We start from the raw sequence: 26306 nt of genomic DNA, 5'->3' as shown, positions 1-26306 counted from the left end.
GAAGGTATAAACGTAAATCAGCTTCCCAATAAACACACAGCTACAATAATAAGAATCAAAGGTAAATAAGAAGAATCAAAGACACATTATCTGCTAGCCCTATTTCAAATTCTAGATTTCTTGGGCAATGTCTGAATGCATGCTTTATAAAGCACATTATGTCTGCAACATTTGATCTGCTCATCATATCCAACAACAAATCCGTGAAGCATACCCCAACATCATTTCATGAAAATATCCACTCCTGATATGACTAAGCACTAATAATGTTCTTCCAAACAATCTTTCAAACTATCTTTCATGCTGGAAACAGGCCTCTGGCTAAAGCACAACAGGCATATACTTTAATAACCTCTTGATTACCTGGATACAGCCTGGAACACCTAATAAATCTGTCAATTTTTCAAGTGGAGTGGGATTGATTTCCCCAGGGTTTCTTTGTCAGTTCCGCTTTAGTACTTAATATGAAGAGAAAATTATCAGAGAAGGTCAAATCTGACATGAAAAACTAGAAGATGTAGACACTGATGAAGACTTTTGCTACATCTGAAATAAACGTCTACTTGCTTTTTCTCAGGCCCTATCTTCATTCAGTCTTTATTTAACATAGCATATGCTTCATGGTTTGTAACAAGCCCAATCACAGCTCAGCAACATGCTCAAATAGCCAGGAGTTTCAACATTTGGATAGCAATTAAATAAAAAAGATTGTTTTTTTTCTTGTCATTTTGCTATCAAAATTAGTCAATGGTGTTTACCGCAATCATTAATTCTTACCGCAGAAAATTACTTAAAATGAGAGATCTAAGTAGACATTTGAGACATACCAATCATTTTAATCCTCAATTATCTAATGAAGCCAAATTAATTAAGAGATTTTCCATTCTGTGTATATTCCATTTTCATGTCACCCTTCAATACCATAAACATATGCTATACTGTCTTACAACGAAGTTTAGCCGTCAGTTACAAACAGCATATAAATGTCTTGCTCTAATCCTCTTTGTTCTCTCATTAAAAAACAAATTTGATAGGAACTTGTGCTAGATTTCTTCTCTTACTGTAGAAATGTAGATTTAAAGTATGCTTTTTTAAAGAATACTAACAAAAATATAGACAAAAGAACATAGATTTTAAAAAGGAAAAAGAACAGCACAAATGATACTACAAACAGTTAAATAATATATTTGGCCAGGCTATTAAAAATGTAGGTAATTACATTTAGTATGGATGAAAGTAATTATGCATATTCATTTTGATATTCCCTATAGTGAGCATCTACCTCGAAGTTTAGAATGTTCTTTAAAGTTTTAATGGTTAATCCTTTAAATCATTTCATTATATAACTGCACAGATAAAAAGTAGAAATCTTTTTACAGTTTAAAGAAACTACATTTTTCAGATTTATCTATAAAGACTGGCAATATTATCAATGTAGTATGGTGTGCTTAATGCAAAATCCTATCAATTACCAGGCTTTTATCACATTGTTTAGAATTAAACTCTTCACATCTGCACACACTTTCTCACAAATTTTCAGGGTTAGATCCTGAGATCCTGTAAAATTTTTATTCTTGTAAATAATGTATTGCACAAAGCTATTTTTGTTGATTTCTTTGTATGTTGATAGATGTGTAAGACTTTATCTTGGAAGTAATTTTTTTTTAATGTTTCATCCCCATTAGACAATAATACACCAAAGGAAATCAGTCTCAGAGCACTTTTTAAAATTCACTTTTGAAAGGAAGTAAACAAGAACATGTATTTTACCTGAGTCTCCACACCTTGCTCAAGCAACCGTTTAGCCTGGCTTTCCACCTCAAGCCGAGCTCTTCCAATAAAAAGCAGGTCATTTTCAATTACTTCTATTCCAGAGAGATCTATCCCTTGAGAAAGGTAATCTATAAAAGCAACAAAATATTGATAAGCATGACCTATGGTAATGGAACATTTTAAACAAACATTTAGAAGTTACAGTTGGCTCCAAGGAACATTTTGACAACAGAGTATGCCAAAGTAATGAATTATTCAAAAAGCCTGAAAATCAAAAGACTAACTACAATCAAAAGACTAAAAGACTCCAGAAAACATGGATATTACATACATTAAATTTACCTCTCTACATACATTAAATTTACCTCTCTAGACCTAGACACTTCAAAAGAGGTGTAAGTTCACGGAATTCCAGAATCTCAGTGCACAAAGGGGCAAGAAGTCACAGCCTCATCCCAGAGGATTAACTCTGTAAATGAACTTCTCTAACCAGGTTTGCTCCAAGATCTGAAATCCTCTATGTATTATAAGCTTATATATTTAAATTATACTCCATGTATATAAATTACAATTACAAACATTAGGGATCAAATACAGAAAGAAGAAAAGAAGAAAGAGAAGAAGACATTTTCAGTAGCAGAACCATATTTGTTTTCATAATAGAAACCACCCCACCGTCAATGTCACATCTGCAGAGTAGTAGGCAGGACTGGTGACTGCAGCTGGAAAATCTATTCAAACCTGACCTCTCTCACTAGCTACGAAGATGTGGCCAAATTGCTTAATCTTTGATGAATAGTCCCACTGTAATTAGAGCACTCCAGCAAGTTGAAAACCCCACTCTTCATCTCTCTTTCTCTCAGGAGCTTTGAACCTGCGACAATCTTTCAGATGCACTTTCTTTTAAAGACAATGACACTCTAATCTCTGCTCTTTGGACTATTTGCACTTTTCACATGGGGAAATTTTAGATACAAAACACAGCCCAGGGAGTAAAAAAAACAATTTTTCAGACTCCCTGAGACACCTGACCTCTATGCTAAGTAGTTCCCTGCTGCTGGCTCTCTGCCTGGTCTTGCACTCCTGACCTAACTAGTGACCACCTCTGAAAGAAGGGCTGGAGGATGTCTCTTCCCAGACATCTTTGGCTTGTTTGTGGTGCTCTCTTGCGATGCAAGAACTGTCTATTCAGCCTCCTTCAGGCTAGAAGGGTCTTCAGTGTACCAAAGGAACCTTCAAAGTTAGACAATTATGCTTTTTTTTTTCTTTTTTTTTTTTAATCCTTCTAGATCTAAATCACTCCAATTCCCTGTGTCAGGATTGCTTAGGCCTTGACGCTGCTGCTTATCTGCAAGACAATGCAGAACTGCTCTCATTTACACAATTATCAGCATTTTGCACAATCAAGCATGGGTTCCATTCCTTCTTTTGAAAGATTCAATAAAATTAATTAAATCATCATAGAATGGCTTAGGTTGGAAGAGGCCTTAAAGACCACCCAGTTCCACCCCTGCCATGGGCAGGGACACCTCCCACCAGCCCAGGTTGCCCAAAGCCCCATCCAGCCTGGCCTTGGACACCTCCAGGGATGGGGCAGCCACAGCTTCTCCGGGCAGCCTGTGCCTCACCACCCTCAGAGTGAAGAATTTCTTCCTTTTATCTAATCTAAATCTCCCCTCTTTTAGTTTAAAACCACTCACCCATGTCTTATCATTATCCACCTGAGTAAAGTGTCCTTCTCCATCCTTTTTGTAAGACCCCTTTAAGTATTGAAAGACCGCAATGAGGTCAATCCAGAGCCTTCTCTTCTCCAGGCTGAACAGCCCCAGCTCTCTCAGCCTTTCTTCACAGGAGAGGTGCTCCAGCCCTTTGATCATCTTCGTGTCCCTCCTCTGGGCCTGCTATACTTCCTTCATAAGACAATGTTGCACTATTTCCATTAATAACCGGCCCATTATGAATTCCTAATAAAGTTATCTTCCTTTAATGTCCTCCCAGTAAGTTTATTAAGGCACAGACTTAAATTCCCACTAAGCCAGCTGAACTTTTAAATCTTTGACAAATAACCTTTCACTTTAGTAGCCAATTCTTTTTGTTTATTCACAATAAACTCATCTAAGCATCAGGTTAATTTTAGCAACCACATGTTCTTAACTGAACACAAAACTCCAAGTGAGTGACTTCACAGCTAAGCACAGAGAAGAAAATCTCTGTACATGCATACGAAAAACTGCGTAAGAAATTGAAATTAAAAAAAATAATAATCCAGAACTGCTGCATAAAGCTGAGTTAGGAATCAAGGAAATCAACCTGCTTATCAGTACCGCCTGTTAAATAGGCTTCAGCCTACTAAGAATAGGCCTGCAAATGGTTTTGTCTGTATGCATTTGTTTAAAAATTGATCAGGGAAGTCAAAGGACAGCTGAGCAGCAGGAAAGAACATTTCATGCTGCACAGGCTATTACTGAAGCCCTATACAAATGCATGTTTACAAAGCTGCTTTTGCTGGGGGCCATGGCAGTCCCTCACACCCAGGCATGAGTAACTTACTCAGCTGACAGCGACTTTTTGCTGTGACTGTGCTGCGTGTATAGAGGTGCTCCTATTAAAACTAAAACTAAGCTTCCACTGCCTTTGATTAGTAACTTCAGCCAAAAAGTATCTTGAGCGTGAACACCGGTTTCCTGACCCCTTCCCTCAGCTGACACATTAAAAATTAAAAATAAATTTTTTTTAAAAAAGGTGCAAAGACTAAGGACTAAGTCTACTGCAACCATAAACCTTGAAGTAGTTTCTTGGCAACATAGCATAAAAAATATCTTCAAAGAGTTACCTAATCCAAAAAAAAAAAAATGCTGTGGAGTTCACTTACGTGATAAAATCATATTCTACAACCCCAGGCTGTTAAACAAAATAAAATTAAAACACGGTTCCGATCTCCTAAATATCTGTGAAAAATAAATAAAGAAGAGACTGTTTCTCCCTTCCGTATTTTATCTCAAAACCTAAATTAGGCCATTTCAGGCGCTAAAAATCTAATCAGTGTGATGCTTCCATGGGAGGCACAGCGAGCCCATGCCGCTTTGGCTTCTCCAGATACTCCATCTGCGCCTCAGACTGGCAGCCACCTCCTGCTTATCTGCCAAAATCTGCAGGTTCATTTCAGATTTCCTGCAATCCTTACAAAATGCCTTGGGACAATGTATTTCAGTAGGACTTCAAAACGGAGAGCCTTTCTGAGGGTTCAGCAGCTAGACAGCCTACCCTGGCTGCTGCGAGTTACCGCCCTAACCCGTGGGGAAGCCCTAGCAATCCTATTGTACCGCTTTCAAAAGAAAAGCAGCTTTGGTGAGGACAGTAAGTCTACAGTAAGAACATCTGCAAACGCTTTCCTGCCATTCCTATATAATAGCAGAAGCTTCGACGCCAGCAGGACACCTTTGGATACTTTTTCTTGTCTAAGCAGACAGCATAATATCAGAAATATATATATATATATATTTTTTTTTTTCTTTTTTGCTCCTGCATTGCCACCAGTAAAGCTGTCACTGCTGACCGTGCAGGTGAAGTGCAGCAGAGGCAGCTGGCACAAGCACAGCCAGATCGTAGCCAGACCCTTGGTGCATTTAGGATCCAGTTTAGTTGCCTTATTGCAGAGGAACCTGCACATTTTGAAGTGCAGGCTGTAGTTAATAAAGAAAACACGTCACGTGAACTACAACAAAGATACTAGCAGTTGTTAATCCAGGGACTAGAGAAGGCAGAATTTTGCTCCAGGCATTTGTGCAGCACCATCACCCTGCTCCTTGCTGTGTACAGCCAGCCAGTAACTACACAGTCCAATCCTACGGTCACGACCAAAGAAATATGGGTGAAATGGGCTGTAAGGTATTTGTGTCTATTTACAGAGAATGAAGCAGCTGCAAAGGCTTCCACATATTCATCTTCCAGGTATTGCAGGCTCTGCAGACCAGGGCCCAGGTTAAAACTTGCCAGCTTTCCTCTATAAAGTCAAACGAATCAATCACTCTTAGACTGGGTCCCCATCCCTCCAACAGGGGCAGCAGGATTTCCACACTCCTGCCCTTCACCCTAAAGCTCCCAAGTAAAACTAATCCTACATTAACCATTACAGATTTATTGAGTACAGTATTTATAACGAAATAAGGGAATGCTTGTGCTTAAAATGAATCAGGACCTAAACATATTGTCAGAGCACACGCCAAGGCTGGATGCCATGCACTGTCCTCACACCAGCATGAAAGCAGCACGCTGCACCAGCCACTTCTAAGCCATGGAGCACAGGAGGAAATTAGAAGTGCTGAAGCCATTCCTCCACCTCTGCTAACTCTAGCTCTTTACACGGGTGCACAAAAATAAAGGCAAATCCTTAACTCTCCCATAGGGTGCTGGTAGTGCTTCCCCTCTGACCATCACACCTTATTAAGCTTGGAAAGCACAGCTGGAAATGACTTTTTAGGGACTTAAAATACAGACTGCCTGCTGAATCCTCTTCTTGAACAAAAGTATTATATGTCAAAGCAAAATACACTGAGCCCCAGGAATAAGTGACATTTATAATCTACCTCAGCCTGAGAAAGGGTTCGAATTTTATACTTAAAGAAAAAAGGATTTTTGGCATTATGCTTCCAAATTTTCTCCATTTACTAAATCTGAACAGTTTTTCCTAATCTACCGGCTTAGATGTTGCTTAATGTCATGGTTTTCAGACCACCGTTTCCCAGATAGTTATGTAAGAGGAGTTCAACAGACAGAGGTAAATCTGATATGCACAGTACTTGAGGCAGAAAAACAAGACCGAGCAAAGCAGCTAGTTTTTCTCAATCTGAATCAACAACTTAGAAACTTTCTCCAAGACAATTTCCTTTTTTTGACCTCAGTATTCAAATGTTTGAAAAACAGGGTAATTATGAAGCTAGCATCGCTATGAGCTCCACAGAAAGTGCATCATGCTCTCTATTTAAGCTGAGCTGATTTTGAGCTTTTCCTGGAAACTAGAGATCAACACAAAGTCTGCTGAAGACAATCAGGTGCATTAACAAAAGGAAACCAGGACAGCCAGCAATAAACCACTGTGATTAAACCACGGCACTCAAGAGGCTGTGTGAGCCAAAAGAGAAAGCCTTCCGTGCCTTGAGAAATGGTGTCAGTGACACTAATCACAAAGAGCAAAGTTGCAGCACACTTCTAGAAGCAAATTAGGAGAGCTGAAGTGGTTCCCTAGGAGCAAGCACCAGCAAAGCACTTGATGCACAAGTAGCAAGAGTCCAGTGACCAATTAAGAGGGCTTTTTTTCATGGGATATGGGGAGTAATTAAAGGAAATTAAGGAAATTCTCAGTGATTTTTGTTTGCCTGCTTGAGGAACTTTTTGGGATTGTTTCTTTTTGCATGGGTCATTTGTTCTACTTTGCTTCTTCAGACCTAGCTGCAGAAAATGTTGGTGACTTCTGTACCCTAAGGCTGTTCCTTTTCCCTAATGAAGAAAAATCATGATTTTAGAAGAACCTGCTGATTCAAAATCCAAAAAGTCAACATGTCCAAATGATCCCCAAACGTTCTGCCGAGATTTGAGTATGCACAAGTTGAGAGGCTACCAAAACATGATTTATTAAAAAACAGTGCAGCAGACTGCTACAGGGCAAACATTGCACCTATACTGAAAATTTCGCAAGAGAGAACATAAAGTTCAAAACAAACTGGCTGAAACTGTCCCTTACAAATCACATACTAGAAACAAAGAATGTCAAGATGGGGTACAACTGCAATATCAGTATTACCTTAAGCTGATCAAAGTGCAGGCTGCCCTGACATGAATGCTCTCACATTTCCACCTCCATGCCTCTCACTTGCTCCCCTGCCCTTTCCTTCCACCCCAGCCTGCAAGTTTTAGCATTCATGGGAGTTCTCGCTGCTGAGTTTCCATCCAAAGGCACTCTCACTTATCCGATGCATGACACAGGCACTCAAAAAACACTGCTGGTATATGGGAGAGGGTAGGAACCCACAGACGGGCTACAGCCCTTGGTGGAAGCTCAGATATAAACTGGTAGATGTTTATGAAGCTGAATCTAAATCACTGTTTGCAATATGTATTTACATTACACAGAATAAGGAGGGAATGGATGGATACTGTAAAAAGCAAACAAAATCCTTTCTGCAAGGGTGAAATGTTCAGTAATAACCAACAATTTCATTTTTGAAGGGGGTTATTAAGCATTCAGCCATTGGTCCTACAGCAGTGCCTAGATACTAGCACAAAACAAAACGAGAAGATCGATTTGTTAGAGCTGCTGATGACCAGTTTGATTTTCTTTTCGTCTGCTTCTAACATACCTCGAAGTAATTTACTAATTCAAATGGGCCACAAATCTAATCCATGGTCCTCACAGAAATCTTGGTTACAGCTCTAGCTTCTGAAAAGGAAGGATGATGTCCTGTTTGCCCCTGTATCTGAACCCACAACCGGGAAGCTGCTGGGCCTGAATACATTCATTTATTTGTTTCTAACAATGCAGGTAATATAAAACTAAAAACAGTCCTACAACCAAGCCTGATACCTCGGCAGAAACCCAAGGCTCACCCTTTACTAAAAGTAACCTAACATTTTGTATTCCATCTTTATTCTCTAAGTAGAATAGGTGAATAAACTAACATAATGAACAACATAAACCAACATAAAGAACAGCCTGCTCCCTGGAGGCACTTAAATTTTCCATGCAATTGATACCCAGAGCAGGTGGGGAATGGCAAGAGAAGGCACATTTGTAGGTCTTCAAAAATGGAAAGTGGTGCCTCAGAGAAGAACCTCCTCCATGATCTGTTTTATTCATTTTATTCTCCACATAGGCTGGAGTGGTTGCCCCACACCCTACACCAGGCTCCTAAGCACTGGTTGAAGCAAAGCAAATATTAAGCCTTTAAATCAAGTGAAAAGAATTCCTCTACAGCTACTGTGATAAATATCTTACAGCCATTTTACATAGCACAAGCTCTTCAGAAAAATGTTTGTTCCTATAAAACTGCATAAATCATGGTGCTCTGTGAAGTGTTCAAGACAACAATGTCAGTGTTTATGCTGTACCATAGAAAATACACCATGTATTTTAGATACATTGTATGAACTGATTAAATGACTAATTTTGAATCTTAAAAGATTAATTTTGAAAGTTTTATGGAGAAACTATGAATTCATTACTGGAGAGGAAGAAAATTCTATCTTACAACAGTGCCAGCTACTCAAACAGTTCCTGCTGTCTTTCCTTCCTTTTCCTACAGGACAATATTCCTGCAAACGTCTCCTTTCCTCAGTGAAACAGTGAAGAATAAAATATCTGTCACTAAAACGCCATTAAGTTCCTATGAAAACTGATCTTTATTTAACCAAATTTTACCATCTTAAAAATTAACTACTTGTATGCATAATACATAAGGTTTAGCATTTCAGCTGTTTGAGCTACATCAAGGGAGGCAAAACTGTCCTGCTGGAGCCAGAAACTGAATCGAGTTAGTGGCACTGAATTCCTGTTTGCTTTCCCAGACAGCATGTTAACACGTTCATGCTAAGTCCAGAAAAGGAAATAAAATAGTAGACAACCACGTACAGTTTCTCACAGGTGTCCTTAGGGAGAGGAGACATGAAAAACAAAACCAGAGCAGATCTACTCCTCAGCTCTTCTTATCAAGCACATGCCAGGAATGTTTGAGCTTTAAAGGAATCAGGTCACTGGTCACCAAACCCAAACTGGTGAGAATGATTCAAAGAGAGAAAAACCTGAATTACTCATTTAAACACAGGCAATCTACCTTGTACTGTAAAAAAAAAAACAAGACGTAATCTACATTGTGTTGTTTTACCTGACTAAAGCTTCACTTCAGAAGAAAATTTGGAGTTCAACTCTCTAAAACTACTGATCACCTAAATATAAAAGAATTTAACTTCCTCTAGCATGTTAAAACAAAGTGAAAATTTGCAGGTGTACAGGAGGTTGGAGGAAGAAGAAATTGGCTGTCACCCTGCAGTTGGGTTTCCGTTTTCTCTGAATGATTGTTGCTGATTTTTAAAGAACGTACTTTCTGTTAAAACATTTATTAGTCCTTTAATTATCACCTGTGACCAGTTCTACCTACAGAGGAAATTTGCTTTTTCTCTCCAGCCTGCATGCATAGAAATGAAGAAACACAGAAGTTTCTAACAGGACTGGAGGAGTAGCGAGGAAGCCTGACTATCCATTTTTAACATTATATTAAAGCTGCATTTAAATTGTCTTGATGGAAGAGTTAATTTCTACTCTCTGGGCTGGAAATCAGACGTCAGGCAAGATCTGGAATTGATGGAAATGAGTTTGATATCTATTTTTATCATCATCACTGACTTAACAATGAGCACCATATTTTGGAGACATCCCTGTGAAAATGCCATGATTCAGAAAATAGCTTAACACACCAAGACAAACATTACTTAGGTCTAATCACAAGTTATACTGCGCTACTCCCACATCCACTTAGGCCTAAAGCGAGATTTCTTGAACTCCTTTAAGGTTCCCCCAGCACTAGATCCTCCCCCTTTTTTTCCCCGTGCTGTATTCAGGCTGACAACCTTACTGAACCTCTGCTTTCTTTTATTTTGCCCAAGTCCTTCTGATACTGTTTAACAGCATCGTTAATAACCTGGGTGATGGGACAAAATTAACTTGCAGTAAGTTAAACCAGAGTGAGTCCAACAGGGAACCACCAATACAGCCAGGGGGCTGAAGCACGTTGGTATGAGGACAGAGTGAGAGAACTGTTGTTAACCTGGGAAAGAGATCGTTAAGAAGAGATCATTAAGATGAGATGTAACTGCTGTCCTTTGCTGCCTAGCAGGTTTTTGGGAGAAGGCAGAGGCAGACATCTTCCAGAGGTGTACGCAGACAGGTCAAGAGGCAACAGACACAAGCTACACCAAAGGAAATTCTGATGAGATATTTGGGGAGAAGCCTGTATTTGTGGTGCTGTACACCTTACCCACCAAGGACATGCGCCTGCAGGGATGCTCGCAACTTACATTTTAATGAAACAACTGAGCATTAATATTGTCCAGGTAATCTCAAACTCTGAAAATCACCCAGAGCTTCTTAAGCCTGTCCTCAAAAGAAGCTGACTCGAGTAACTTCCTCAAGGGCTCCCCAAACATTTTTACCAGCTAAAAATGCATTTTGCTAAATTCTCTGTGGTAAAGTACTCCCAAAGACCTCCTGTGCCACTCATCCTCAGCACTGAGATGAAATGTTTTGGGTGGAGCTTTACCTGAGCCTGGCCTAGAAATCAGAAAACATTCAAAAGGAAATTTCTTCTACCACTACCTATGAATTGCCAGTGCAACAGCTCTGTAACAGCACTCACAACGTGAAGCAGAAGTTATAATCACAAAACCGAATACAATATATATGTATTATTTTAAAAGTCCACATTTTATTCTGATAATTAAGAGGCTGTTCTTCATTAAAAGTAAACAGAGAGGAAAACACTTCTCTGTAATAAATTCACCGAAGTTTAATTTAGCCAGTGCACTGCCCTTCAGATGTACATGGACTTTCAAAATCAAATTTATTGTGGCAACAAGCAATAATACCTCTACAAGTCAATACTCCTCTTGGGCTTTTTTTGGAGCGAAGCAAAAATAAAGCGTGTTGCCAGTAAAAAGTCGAGTTGTCCTATTTCTGTTTTGAGCAGACTTCATACCATCGCAGATGCAAAGCAATGTGTACAGCATATGTGAAAAAGAGAGAGAAAGGGGGACGGATGGGTCTAATGCAGAACAGGAGAGGTATGAATCACAAATTGGGCATTACTGAAGAAACGAACTTACGGGTTGAAAGAGATGAGAATGACAGCACGCCCAAAAATAAGATACAGAAAAAATGTTGGAAGGTGAGCTGTGAAAGGACAGAAGTACACATCAGTTCATACAGCCTTATTAATTAGTAAGAGTCATTTAGTGCTGTTGTTTCCTTTCCACCTTGAATGTTTCCCCCCAGCTCCCATCTAAAGCTTTGCTCTGCTTGCTCATTACCAATGCCAACAGCACTTCTGCTCTGTTTTCAGGAGAGCATCCAAAACTAGAAAACAAAGGGGTGAAGAATGCTGTTTTAAATAAATTTCGAGCAGTCAGCAATCAGGATCTTTACTGTCAGAGAAGTATTTCTTAAAATCCCAACAGCTGTACAATAAGCAGTCTTCCCTGAAATGGAGCAGCACATCAGTACATAAAATGAAAGAGAATGAAAAGAAATCTATTCTCATATCTGCAAGAGATAATTGCATTGAAAATATATTGCAACTGCATCACATACCCATGTAAAGGAATTATGCCCTTCTAACTGTATTGCTGGAGTGGCTGAGGAAAATCTTTCCAGAACAGTGATAAGGGCTCACCTAAATGGAGGTATATGACTTTGACTCTCTCTTATTTACCTAGTTAGCATCGTAAATAAAGCCATGAAAGCAAGCAAAATAGTGATGGGTGGTAGGATGTAAAAGATAATAAAAATTTACATGTTAACATGGAAATACCAGTATTTTTAGCCATTTTTTAATATTAAATATTATAGCTTTTATCATTCAGTTGGCAAGTAGATGTTTTCAATGCTAAGCTTTATGTAAAAGTACAATGGTTCAGTCTCCATCAGTACTGCACCACGTTGTAAGAGATACATACACTGATAAAAGAAAATGAAGGAAAATCACGTGTTCCAAAAATCTTAGTGAAAAATAACCTTTTACAAACATCCCACCGGTTGCTGAGACAGCAAAGATGGTTAACTCTTCACTGAATCAATGCCCTCAAAGGAGGGCAGAAGCCATTTTCGTTCATTTGTGAGTTTTAATCTGCAATATTAATAATGAAGGCCCTAATTCTTGCATACATTTTTATCTGGATAAAGGTATGCACATGAACAGTTATAGACTTCAAATATACAAGTCTACAATTACCTTACAGAGTTAGTCATTTCTAGCAGCACTTCATTTTTTTTTCATTTCAATGAGTTATATCCTGTTTTTTATTATTATTTTTATCATTATTTTTATATAACAGCATGCATCCAAAAATGTCAGTTTGTACATGAGAGAATACAGATCACTTCTAACACATACTTGTAAATGCCAGGAGAAGCTTTAAGATCAATAGTGCTACAGTCCTGTAAAATCAAATTAAACCAAAATCATGCTATTATCTTGGCTGCTGAATAATATAAGAGGCAATACTTTCTTTTTTACTTATATATATAAGCTGTAAATACTTTGTTCATATTCTTCAGTCCTTGTGGGTCTCTCCTGCCTCTTTTCAACACCCACCACTTACCCCTTTCATACTTACACCTTCAGGAAAACATTTCTGCAAAAGCAGAACTGCATTTTCTTTAGGATTAGCTGTTAATTCCCTCGGTACTTAAAAATATATATGATTTTTATCTGTAATAAATGCATATTTAATTCCTCCTCCCACCTCTCCCTTGGCATACCATCAATAACTTCCTGCAATTAGCTGCAGATTTACTTGATTTTATCATCTTTAGAGTCAACAGATGTTGCATATGCTATAAATCACACAGGTTTTATGTACTTCAGATACTCTGTGGGAGAACAAAGTGAACCTTGTGTTATCCAGAGTGCTTCTGTAGACATCCTGAATATAACTGCAAAGTTTTAAAACACCATACAATATCTTATCTCCTACAGTAAAGCTTTATTAAAATTTAGAGATGAGCCTATGGCAGAAATCAACTCAGTCTGCCAGAATTCCCACCAGTTTTTCTAGCAATAATAAAACTTAGCAGCAGTACTAAAAAGAGGTGCAAGAATAATGTTTGAAAGCCAAACTCAACATAACAGCGTTCAGGTTCCAAATATTTGTGTTTGAAGTTAGCCTCTACAGGTGCCTGTCTTTTGATGTTCCAATAGAACTATAAAGCATTTAACCACGATACAAAGGCTGACAGCAGGTATCTTCCATAATGCTTTAATACCTTCTATCTTGTACAAATCAGATAGCGAAATTGAAAAAAAAGGAAAATTTAGAGCTTTAATCCTTTCCTTTCCTAGCCCCACTCCCCATTTGTTATAGTTTGTTAAAACAGCTGCGAAGATAGAAAGGGTAAAATGCAGCTCTCACCCTTACCGTTTAATATATTACTTAGCTGCATCTGCAGTGACAACAGAATGCAAGGAAGCCAGAGGAAATGTCATGTACCTCCCAGCCCACCCCACGCAAACTGCTCTCTCGTGTTCATCATTCCCCCCAAACCTGCCAGATTATTCATGTATGAACATAGGTGAAAGGGGATTTGAACAATGTACCTGCACAGCTGCTCTTCAAAGATGAGACAAAAAGAAATAAGCCTTTAATACACTCTCTGTGACTGCCCTTAGACAGCTGTGGCACTATACCTTTATGCTACCTGTAAAAGTTCTTCAGTTACCTAAAAGCATAATATGATTTATCACTAGGTTTGGGTTCTTACATGCATACTGATGTCCTCTTTTTTTTTTTTCTTCAAGAAAAACACACATGTTAACAAAATTAGGAATCATATAATAGATGAAGGTTGAGAATCACCATAGATTAAGATTTCATTAAAATGTACTTGTCTTTTTCTTTCATAATTTTAAAGCAGTTAAAAATCAAAAGCTAAGTCTTCTCAAATATGGTACTGATGACACATTTGAGTTCTATTATCACTAATGCCACACAGACTCAAAATTAAAAATTTATGTCTTAGGTAGCAGGGTTCAAAATAATGAGATAAATGATAAAAATACCAAGAATTATTTTTTTTAAAGCATATCCAAGAAAGCAAGCAGTAAGTTCAAGCATGTCTTTTGGTTCTTAAAGGCACAAACTGTTAACAGATAACACTTCATTTAATTAATGATTGTTATTAAATAAATGCATGCATTTTCTTCGTGGAATTGCATAATTATCTACCAGCCAATTACATCTAGCAATTGACACCAGAAAAATTGCATGGACCAAAAAATGTGCTGCTTCAAGGACAGAAGATGGTTAGCAATTTAATACTTTAAAACAAAACTGACAAAACACATAGACTCATTGTGTACTCATATGATTCCATCATAATTTTTATTACAGTTCCTCTCATGCTAAACAATATTTAGTCTGGCAACAGATTTTTCTCAGGCCTCAGAAAGCCTAATTTGTGGAATTCACTGCTAACAGTTATGAATCATTTCAAGATCAGGAAAGAAACAGATTCTTCTCTAAAACTCATAATATCAACAATTAGACTAAACACCTTTTCCTTCTGGAGAAAAAAATGAATTACAAAAAAAATCAAAGGAAAAACAGTTTCTCAATAGCTTTTACTGAACTTTCTGGTAGGAACACATCCCTGTGTTATATATATTACACTTATATATTACATATATATTACACTTCAGCACAGTTAAGATTTATGTTTTTCCAACATCATGTTTATTTTTGCCTTACAAAAATAGAATAGTTAAAGGTTGAAAATAAATATTCATATTTAGCAGAAAACTAAGCAAAGATTATCGCTGCTCTTCAGTACTAATGGTATTGATACGTTCATGACAATTTATCACTGAAGTACGGGAAACTAAGAAGTAGCAGCAGCAATGAGTCTTGTCTAGAAACATGACATAATTTGCAATTGTAATACGTAAAATTTATTTGCTGTGAAATATATCTCACTAGGAGATCCATGCTTAGACACCAGCAGATGATCTCTTGTGCTGAGTAAAATGATAGTCAGAGGATCCTAAAAGACAAGCTTCTGGATGAGATGTGGTCTTAGCTCTTAACTTCCATGACTTGGTTATGTCCTCAGGGTAGCCAAGCTCCTTTTTCAACAGGGGACAGGGGACAGTGAGCACCAGGCATATACATCTCTGAATGCAAAAGCTCTACACAGATACAACTTATGGATTAGCAATATTCCGAGCAACGGTACTGTTGCATTTAATGATCCTCAATTCCTTTTGCTCTTTTGTTAATCATCCAAACGTTCCTTGAAACCACGCAAACATGCAGCAATCACTGCCTTCCATGATGTCTGAAATACACGCTGTACAGAGCAGAAGCTTTAAGTTATGAACCTGCCACCCACCGTTGTCATTAAATGCCAGTTAGTGCTTGTAATGGAAGAGAGCGATTGCTCAATATGTCTCTGCTTTTCCCACAGCATTCACGACTTGATATGAATCCATCATATTCCCCCCTCAACCATCTCTTCTCCAGGCTGGGTAACCCTTCTATAGTCATCTACAGGAGGTGGCCACTGACTGCTGACTGACCTCTCCACCCTCACCCTACCACAGGAGCATTTGCCATTATTTCCGCATTGGGTAGTTCTGGGGGTACCAAGACAATGATTTATCAAACTACTTCTCTGATAACAATTTTGACAGCGTTACCTACAATTGGCATGCATACCCACTGATCAAAGCAGCAATGCAGTGCTGCACTTGGTTCTGCAGAAGTCACATCTAGGTTTCCAGTGACTCTATGCAATGCAAGTAAAGAGGTCATAGTTTCTACCAAGAAAAGCATCAAAAGTATTTGTGAATATTATTTCAAATAAAACTCCCAATTCACTTTATTGATTTTATGACCTTCTTTGTCATCTGCAAACTGAATATGTGAAAAGGGACTTCTTTTTTTTTTTTAGAAAAAAATATGGGAAAAGCATTGCAAATATTGTACACATGAACATGTGTAGAAATATATGAAATGCTGGGTACTTCGTGTACAGTCTAAAATCCCCTTCTGTGTGTTGAAACTTCTAAGAAAAATATGGAAGGTTAAAAAAAATAAAAGAAAGAAAATAAATATCAGAAGGGGCCAGTCAGGGAAGTGCCTCAAACTCCAACATACACAGCAGACACACACTAGGCCTCTCAGTTGTGTGTCTGGATGTGGCCACAAAGTAAGGAGCAATAAAGGTTTCTGTAGGATATTGGTTCCCCTGAGCAACTCTCAGGCAATCAGCCCAAGCCAGCAGCAACTGGCCAGTCCCAGCATGACGGCCTGCCTGACTTCCCAAGAGAAGCAGCCACGCTGAAAAAAGGCGAAATCACTCAGCCTACGCAATGCCCTTGAGAAAAGGAGGGAAGACGTGCATTTTGTTTTTGAAGATGCTGCTGTATTTACATAGCGCTGGACTGGTGTGCTGTGAGGAAGTGGCAAACAGAAAGCATGGAGAAGGGCCTGAAGGAGGCCTCACGGGCACCAAGAAGGAGCTGTGGCACACGGAAGCTCAACACTGGTCTATCATTCTGAGTAAAAAGAAAAAAAGTTTGTTTGTTTTTTCTGAGGCTTGAGAGTCTGAAATACTGACAAAATCCAGTTGCTGAGCATCTTAAATGAACGTGGCTGGCGTGATACTTGTGCCACAGCAGCCTCCTGAGCGGGGCTGGGGGCAGCTGCCAGCCGTGCCAGATGGAGCCAGCCTAGGAACAGCGTAACCTGGCCGCAGCTCCCACCAGAGGCCTCTCGCTGTGCTAACTCTATTACATCGTTACTTTATATTTCTTGCTGTTTTCTGATCCAATTAAAGTCATTGTAAGTAATTAAAAAGGCAGGGTTAGCTGATTGCATTTGAGGAGACATTACACAGATCATATTCGTAAATAAAATGGCTTATTAGGGCTGACTGAAGCACAGCAACCTGGCAGGAGACGGGTGCAGCAGTGCCTCCAGAAAGGCTGAGCTAGCCACGAGTGGCAAGCACAGCGGAGAGGGCTGCAGGGGGGCTGCTGGTGCCCCTCGGGGCCTTCCCTCTCCAAGAGCAAACACCAAGGAGGAAACAAGGACCCCAGTACAAGGCTTACTCCAGTACAAGTGAAAAAAACGTTAGATTTAACAGTTTCAATTAGTTTTACACAAAGAAACTCAGAATGAAAACTACAACCTCTGTAAGACAGTGGCTTTTTTTTTTTTTTACTACATTTGCATCTTGTTGTGACAAGTCAAAATTAAATGCATTGTTTTCTAAGACATTTCAGTAACTGTTTGGAAGCAGCTATTGCAGCCTAATTAAAATATTTTTCCTTAAATATATCATCTTATGTTACAAAATAATTTAGAGTCCTACCCAATTCCAAAATACAAATTTCTTCAAATTCCTGCCTCACAACAGTTTCAGGTTTGTCAGGAATTGGGCAAAAAATGCATTTCAAAATGTCAAACCTTCCCAGAAATCAACAATTCCAAATTTCATCTAAATCTTCTGAAGGCTCATTTTCATCCACAAAGCTAATTATGCTTGGTCTGACTTTGGCAAGCAGCATTAGGGATCAAGGCAAATTGCTCGAGTAAGGGAAAACAGACAGGTCTTCAAAGGCATTCTAGGTATGACAGAGCACTCCTTAGGAGCATCAGGCTTCAATAATAAAATTTTGTATCTGATAGCAGGAAATAGGAAAATAATTTCATTGGCTAGTTTAGAGAATGCTTATTTTCCATTTTCTCATGTACAACCACAGTAACTAGTGTTTGTTACACAAAAAAAGGCAGGGTGGCATATATGTTTATAAATAATCACTCTGAGTTCATATACCACTACAAATGACAGAAAAGATGTACTGTGTGAAGCCTGTTGCATGGGTAAAATAATTCTACACAGTTCCAATTTCAGAAATAGAGGGAGATAAAACAAAGTTAAAGCAAATGTAAAGGCCTCACAGCAACTAAGAGAGGGACATCCGTCTGGGTGCACTGAGGGAACCACGTTAAGTTAATAAAATGCACAAATCACCAGCTGTACATTTCTGAGAGGAGAAAAGAAAAAAGAAATATTTGTTAGTCTCATAAAGCAGACCATTTCAGAATACTTCTGTCCATGCTTTGCAGCTTTGAGGAGCAATATTCTGGGAGTCCAAGGATTGTTTGCACGTGTTCTTCATTCTACCTGAACTCTTCAAGTAGAGCCTTAGCCTCTCTCACCCTCTCCCCAAAGTAAAGCTGGCTAATCTGGTGTACAAGCAGGAAAAAGGAAGCTGAACGTGGAGAGATGGAGAGAGGCACCTAACCATCTTTTTTTTTCCTTGAAAATGACATGGAGGGCAACCATCAGCAGCAACCATCAGCAGTAACAGTGTCAAGCGTTCAGAAAATGAGTTAGCCCTCAAGAAAACGTTGCATGGTTCTAACTTTTTAAAGAAGTATCTGTATGGATATTTTACTTTATTTCCCTATTTCTGAACTTGTAGAGCACCCTTACTTTGCATTCCCGAAGTTTTCATAAGTCCTGAGAACTAAATGGCATCTTTAAAATGAAAGTTCAGATTTTCAAACATTCTCTTGATAGTAGCACCTACGAATTTCATCAGATCATACAATTTGGAAATATATATATTAATATATATATTATCAGTAGCATAAGAATTGCAGTCTTGCACTGACAAAAGGTAGCAAAGCAGTCATGGAGGAGTAGTACTGCTTCTCCCTTTCCCAGAGCACAGTTAGCAGCTGGGCCAGATTTTCAAAGGAATCCTCTGAGAAAAAAAAAGGGACACAGTGTGAGAAGTCTGTCTGATAATAAAGGAAGCTATAGTCCCCTCACTCGAAGTGCTAAGCTTTATGAAGAAAGGTTAAGAAGCTGTTTTTCAGCTAGGCTTTTCTCACTGCCTCCTCCTGCAAGCAATCACTTTGCTGGCTCCACCCCCAGAGACATCTTGAGAAGAAGACAATTCACCAGTGAGAGCTGCATGGAGAGCCTGCAGGCAGTTAAGACAGAAAGAAAAAAAAATACCACAGAACAGTACTTTATCTTATATAAGGGAACACATACTTGAGACACTGCAAGGGCTTGAGAGTCACAGGATACAGAAGTACAGAAACGACGTGACTTTCCCACCCCTTCTCACATAGTGTGGACAGGAGAAAAGATCCCAAAATCTACACGTACGTTTTAGCAGGATTCCAGCAAATCACAAATCAAAAAAAAACCTCTAAACCTCCCGTTAGATGGGTTTTTGCTTTGCAAATGTGTTTAGAAATTGATAACTACCTGACTCATCCTCAACACAGAGTTATTTCATGCTTTATTATTAGTCACCTGTTATCATCAATGTCCTTTGAACCAGTTTTGAGACTACAGAGCACAACATAAATCTGCCGCAGCTTTTTGGCACCTCCTGCCAAGCACTTGCTCATGCTCTGCAAAATTCTGCCGAGTGTTAACCTTACATAAATTTTAAGAAGCTGGGTCTCCCCAGAGTACATGCAGAGGGCAGACCTTTGCAGTTCATAACGCCAATGACCAGAACAACAACAAGTAAGGAAGAACCATTAAAACCTCCACCTGGATTCAAGCATAGCACCACTGTGTAATTGCTGTACATGCAAATGAACTGACATAAAGTCCACAAAAAAAAAAAAAAAAAACAACAAAGGGTGCTGCAACACCTTAAAAACTCTACAAAATGTCTCTTGGAAGGGCAGTAACAAACCTGATGTCTCGTTGCCTCATCATATCTGAGCACCTACAGTAAAGTGAAAGCATAGCTCATTTGGGATTCAGAAATAAATTTACCAGGTGATCCTAACTATTTTCAGTACAAAACAGCATACCAACCTTGACAACCCAACATTTTATCTTCAGCGCAAGTTTCCTAGCAGATTCAAAAGTAGTTATCATAAGATTTATACTGAGTCAAATATTAATGTAAATATTTCTAAGAACTCTTAGCTTCTAGCTTCAATTTAATTATTTTATAGACTTGCTTAATATGTTATTGCTTAATATGCTTAAAATGTTTTGACTAGTTCAGTCAGTGTTGAACAAAGAAAAAAAAGAGTGCAAATAACTTAAGAAAACTGTTCTTCATCTGGAAACAGTTTTCCAACACACACTGATAGGTTTTCTGCCCATCTGTTAAACCAGCCCTATCAAATTGTTTTGAGGACAAAAAAGGGGGACAGAAGAAAAGACTCACAGCATTCACTATGACTCATCCAGTATTTTGCACTAGCTTTGCTTACTAAATGTAACAGTTGATTCTATGTCCTTTTTTTTTCCCCCACTAAAAAAAGAGTTGCATTAAATCCATCTTTAGATGACAAACTTTTAGCAGTGGCAATGAAATTAATAGTCCACAGTATTTTTATACCAGCAAAAAAATCCTAGATATACAAAAGTGCTTTTGCTGGTGTATTTTATCCCACTTCATCCAGGAACTAACACATGCTGCACTGGCAAAAATGCATTTGCACCAACAGAACCTCTATGCATGCTGAAATAATTATCTGGAAGAGTCGTACCTGATAAACCTTTACATTGTAGATCAGACCTAAGCTTGTGAGGCACCTAAGCACTGAAAGAGCACTACACCAGAGTGTGCACCACTGGGCCTCCATAAGGGACAACTATCTTGATCTCTAGCTAGCCCCTCCAGCACATGCTGCTAGGCAGAGAGCAAGCTAGGAATTAGGAATTAACCTGTCACTCAGCAGCACATGGGCTGTTGCTCAGCAGAAGTCTATTCTCAGCATACTGATCTTCAGTGTTGTTCACACTGTTTGCGATCAAATTGTTCTGGTGTGAATTAGTATTTCCTCAGTTTTCAGAGTTAAATTTTATATATATATAAGTATATATATATATATATATATATATATATAACCAAAAGAATGAAACAAAATTAAAAAAACGCCTGCTGGAAAATACCTGACATTTTGCAATAGCGACACTGAGGTTGTGCAACTTTCTCAAGCAGGTCAGATCGTTTAACCCCGAGACGCTTGGCTACAGATAGTGATCTGTTTTTGTAGATGAGCTATTTTTATCTTAATGGCAGCTAACAGTACAGATATCCAATAAGTGAACACAGTATGTTAAAAACAATGTCCTAGCAAGTGAAAATAACTCAAACTACTCCATTTAATGATTGTATAGATCTCATAAAATGAAAGTACATTAAGTAAGCAGAAAAGATCAATATGGACAAGAGGCACCTGCATATTGATCAAGGGACAAAACTGATGAGAATTGTGTCTGATGCTTCACCCTAATTAACTTTCTTCAACTGGCACAGCAAGGCTCAGCTCCGTCATTCCTTCAGACCCCAATTCAGTGACTACACAACCTGCCACTCTCTTCCATTCTTCTCCCTCCCTGAAGTTTTAAAAATAGCATTAATAGATATATTAGATGTGCTACATTTCTACTGTTTTATGAAATTAAGACGTAATTATAAATTCAAAAAGAAACAATAGATGTTCAGTGGTTAGGTGAAAAATGGAATTGTAAGTCAGCTTCTGACAGATGGGATATTTTGTACTGCAAAAAAAAAAAAGCTAATGAAGAATTATATAAGAGTTTCAAAAATACTTGACAGGGAAAAATTACAATAAAAATTATAGGTATTCAGAAAAAACTTGATACCAAAATTGCTTCAACATACTATGTACACAAAAGACTTCCAGCTCAAAGAGGAAAATGGTTGGAAGGCTTAAGAACTGCAGATCTTGGGATGGAATAAACTCTACAAAAGAAGACAGTGAAGATAAAGCCACACTTTCTCACAGAAAAGCCATTCTGGTATTACTCTAACATTCTAGTTTCTGAGTTTCTTTTTTGCTTCATTTTATCTTTTACTTTTTTTTTTCTTAGAACATATTAGAAGGTCTACAGAACTCAATAGTGTTAATACATTTAGGCTTTATCAGACTTGTAATCTTATTTTAAAAATCAAATTAGGTTATTACCTTCTGTTAAACCCTTTCCATGTGTGCTTGCAGGAATTATGTGACAGAGGGTGACAAAAAGGATCCTGCAAGCTTTGTTAGCAAGACGGTTGTGTTCAACGCTTGTCCCAGGGTCTATGCAAAATTCATGACGTAATTTTCTCATCCACATTTAGAAAAAGGTATTTAAAACTGTAACATACATCACAGCCATCTCAATCCACAGCTAGCAGATAACCCCATGCCTACGTTTAAGGTCAAAATAATGCTGTCACAATAACAGTAGAAGAAAAAATAAATGGCAAAACATATTTTTTCTAATATTGATTAGAATTATGACTGTCCTTTTATTTATTATTCCCCATATTCTCAGTATAACATTATTCTGTCAGAGATGAATGCAAAACTGATCCAGGTTACACGTCATTTCAAGTCCCCTTTCTAAGTACTGCCATAAGGTTAGCTATCTCCAAGTCCTGTGGAATTTACAAAATATTCAGAGACTTCTGAGGGAGAAGGGGAACAGTAATAATTCAGACACTGGTATATCATTTGACCATACTAAAGATTTGAAGAAAGGGGAGAGTGATATCTACTACCAGACACAAGTCCCTTGTGATCCAGTTCCACGTCACTGTATCTTACCGATCTAAATCCCAGACTCCGTGGCTCCTCTCTCCTCCACATCTCCCAGCCATGTTGCCTTCTCCCCTCTTTTGCACCCACACAAACATTCTGCTGAAAATTACCCCAGCAATTAGCTTTCAGCCAGATGAGCTCCTCGATTCTGTGCCTCACTCCTCTGGAGATGCAAGCATCAAGGGCTATGCAAAGAACAAGTACCTGAGCACGTCAGGGATGCAGGAAAACAATTTAGATCAATTAAAGAAAATGGAAGATGATCTTTAATCTTTGTGTGTGTCTGAAGATCCACTCTAAAGCAATAAAACAGAAAAATCTATACGGTTTTGGTTCACACTGACATCAAGTTTTCACCATCTTTCTTCTTCAGTGATTACTGCATCTCTTCTGATTTCCATTTACTCAACTAACACACACATGTAGCATTTAAATAGGCTGATGCATAAATCAGTTCTGGCAAAAACACTCAAAAATTTCCAAACTGAAGTATGAATTCTGAAGAGAACAGAGGAGCAAAGTACAAACTTCAGAAAACAAAGCAGCAGATTATCTGTTATTGATACAAATACCTTCCATAAGGGTAAATTCTGTGTGGAAAAAGTAAAGGAGTTATTAAATGGCAATTAGAGAAATCCAGATTAATCAGATAATGCTTTTTATCAGTCCTCTACAAGTGTTCAATCACTGCCCCTCACAGAAGTAGCTTATGCAGATCCTACAAACATTCATAGTAATTCACATATCTAATTCATCTGTTTGCTCGTGTTTTGGGGAAAGAGAGATTTATTACTTGGCAAAGGAGAGGGATGATGCTATACTGTCTTATAAACCAGTGAGGAGGGGAAGTCACTGAGCCTTGGAGAGTTTCTGGTGTTAGGAGTGATACTGCTGTGCTCGCTCCATTTGTGCACCCTGCTGCAGGTGAGCAAGGTCCTCACCAGACCCTGCCCTGTCCTGCACTTGGCACCGTACCTCTGCTTGCCTCTGCCAGCTCACAGGTTAGTTAACAATCCACATGCACAGCTCTCATTAGGATTAGGCCTCCTGTGTAGTTCTAACTGCTCCTAAGAAAATACTAAATACATGTATATTGATTCAAAATATTGATTTAGGACATGCTAGCATGCTGCTTGAAGAGTAAAACCAAAATCCAGCACCATCCTCCCACCTTTGAGCTTCTTTTCTTTCCTTCTTCCCTTCTTTTTTTCCTTCTTTCTTTCTTTCCTTTCTTTCCATCTTTCTTTCTTTCTTCCTTCCTTTCTTCCTTTCTTTCTTTTTCTTTCTTTCTTTCTCTCCCTCTTCCTTCCTTCTTTTTAAGGTTTACAACTTCATTTCAAATCCAGGTTTCTCCAAGCAGATAAAAGCCTTTACTAAACAGTGAGGGCTGTGTTTGGTAAATGCAAATATTTCAGGTAAGTTTTTTAGTGAAGGAATCTCTTGCTAATTTCTACGAATACCTATCATTCAATCACAGAGGATCCCGTTTCCCAATTATATCCAACATAGGAGACTTTAATGGGGATGGAAGAGGGGAGAGTCTCCTCTGGAGAACTGATCAGGAGTTAACAACTCTGACCATGAAGGTGAGGGGAAAACCAAGAGCCCATAACAAACATCAGAATATAGCAGAAAGGATGAAGGGAACTTCAGGTAAATAGCAAGCGTTACCACCAGTAAAATGAATACAAAATGTCAAAATTACAATACATGCCCATTAAAGAATAATTTTAATGAACTTGCAAAGACAGTATTTCAGACTAATTTACCCAAGGAAAACAATGAAATCTCTCTGAAATAAAATAGGCTATACAGATGGAAGTCTAGTACTGTGGGTTTTACCTCTGGGAGTTGCAGCCTGCACAAGATTCTATTCTTTCATTACAAATCTGTTGTGTGGGGGGCGGAGGAGGAGTAACTGTATTACAGGGATAAAAAGAATAGCACAATTGTTGTAAGAACATCTAGTTTTCTCTATGTATTTCTATCCATCATAATCCATCTTCAACTCCACATTTGTTTTTCCTCATCATTTTACCTGATACTGAGTCAGGAAAGAGTATTTTAATGCTGGGGGGAAGCACTCTGGAAGGATAGGCCTCTGAACAGGACATTGCTAATTCATTAGCAGAAAGTCAATCATAAAACAGTCTTCATTTTAGGAGGACACAGAAAAACAAAGAAAGCTGATCAAGCTCCATCAGGAGAGAGAGGAGGACTGGCAGGAATAGCAGCTGTGCTCTAGCTCAGACTGGATTTGTGTTGGCAGAACTGTGAAATAAAGCCTGCAACATATTGTGCCTTTACCAATCCTGCTTCCCCAATAAAGACAGCCGAGGAATTTAATGCTTATGTTTTGCTTTTCAGAGCCTATTTGCCTTAGGAGGGTTTGTATACAGCTAAATTTAAACAGGTCCAGTATGCATCAGTGCAGACGTGCTGCTCCTTAGCACTGTGCCACCAACCATGCACCAATATAGCCTCAGTCAGCCGAGCACCTCACCGAGCTTCACAAGCACCAACCAAACAGACGCCATGAGTCTGAGGAGCAGCATTGCCTGAAAATTTTGAGCTGACTTTATTACAACAATGCATTTTATTGTAAAGTAAGAAAAAGTTAATGAAGAGGGGAAAACGTCTAATTTCAGCTAGACATCTAACAGCATTTTGTATGAAGTTAAAGTCAGTAATGTATCCTCCATGGTCAATTCTCCAAGAATTAAGTTCCTCCTTTGCAAAAAAAATCAAAGAGGCCCTTCCCCCCCCAAAAAAAATAAGAAAAAGACCCAACATTTTGTTAAAATGGAAATTTATATATATGAGCAGAATATTAAAACCTAAAATTCAGTTAAATATGGAGGTATACATCAAGACATGTGAACAAAATTTTCATAAGCTCTGACTACAGCATTTCTCAGACATGAAAATGAACACATGATTATATTGAGATTTATGTGCATTTTGGACTCTGGTCAAATTCAAAAATTATTAAGTTGTTTTATTTCACTGAGCGTCTTGTTTCTGGGCATTGAGCACAAAAAATGGAAGAAAAAATAAAGAAAGTACAGAGAACTGTGTAGGGAGATGTCAAAGTCCATAAATGCGGTGTTGTTCTTTGTGTTCCCATCTAGAAAGTACAAAAGTAGGTCACCTGCTATGTATTG

The 26306-nt window shown here is 38.4% G+C and overlaps 1 protein-coding gene across 2 annotated transcripts in view; it reads right to left on the bottom strand.

Annotated features, from left to right (window-relative positions):
- COG5 (component of oligomeric golgi complex 5) overlaps positions 1-26306 on the bottom strand; it is a 180265-nt gene that overhangs the window by 100552 nt on the left and 53407 nt on the right. The window contains exons 2-3 of one of the 2 annotated variants that reach the window (XM_068669756.1): positions 11644-11710; positions 1771-1901 (exon numbers count right to left, since the gene is read on the bottom strand). In XM_068669756.1, the coding sequence (XP_068525857.1) occupies positions 1771-1901; positions 11644-11710 (198 nt within the window). The remainder of the gene's footprint in view (positions 1-1770; positions 1902-11643; positions 11711-26306) is intronic. The other variant, XM_068669755.1, reaches the window with a different exon arrangement.

The sequence above is a fragment of the Anas acuta genome, chromosome 1 (genome assembly GCF_963932015.1).
Source record: "Anas acuta chromosome 1, bAnaAcu1.1, whole genome shotgun sequence".
NCBI classification, from domain to species: domain Eukaryota; kingdom Metazoa; phylum Chordata; class Aves; order Anseriformes; family Anatidae; genus Anas; species Anas acuta.
The sequence above is the reverse complement of the archived record's forward strand: the minus strand, read 5'-3'. Positions and strand labels throughout refer to the sequence as shown.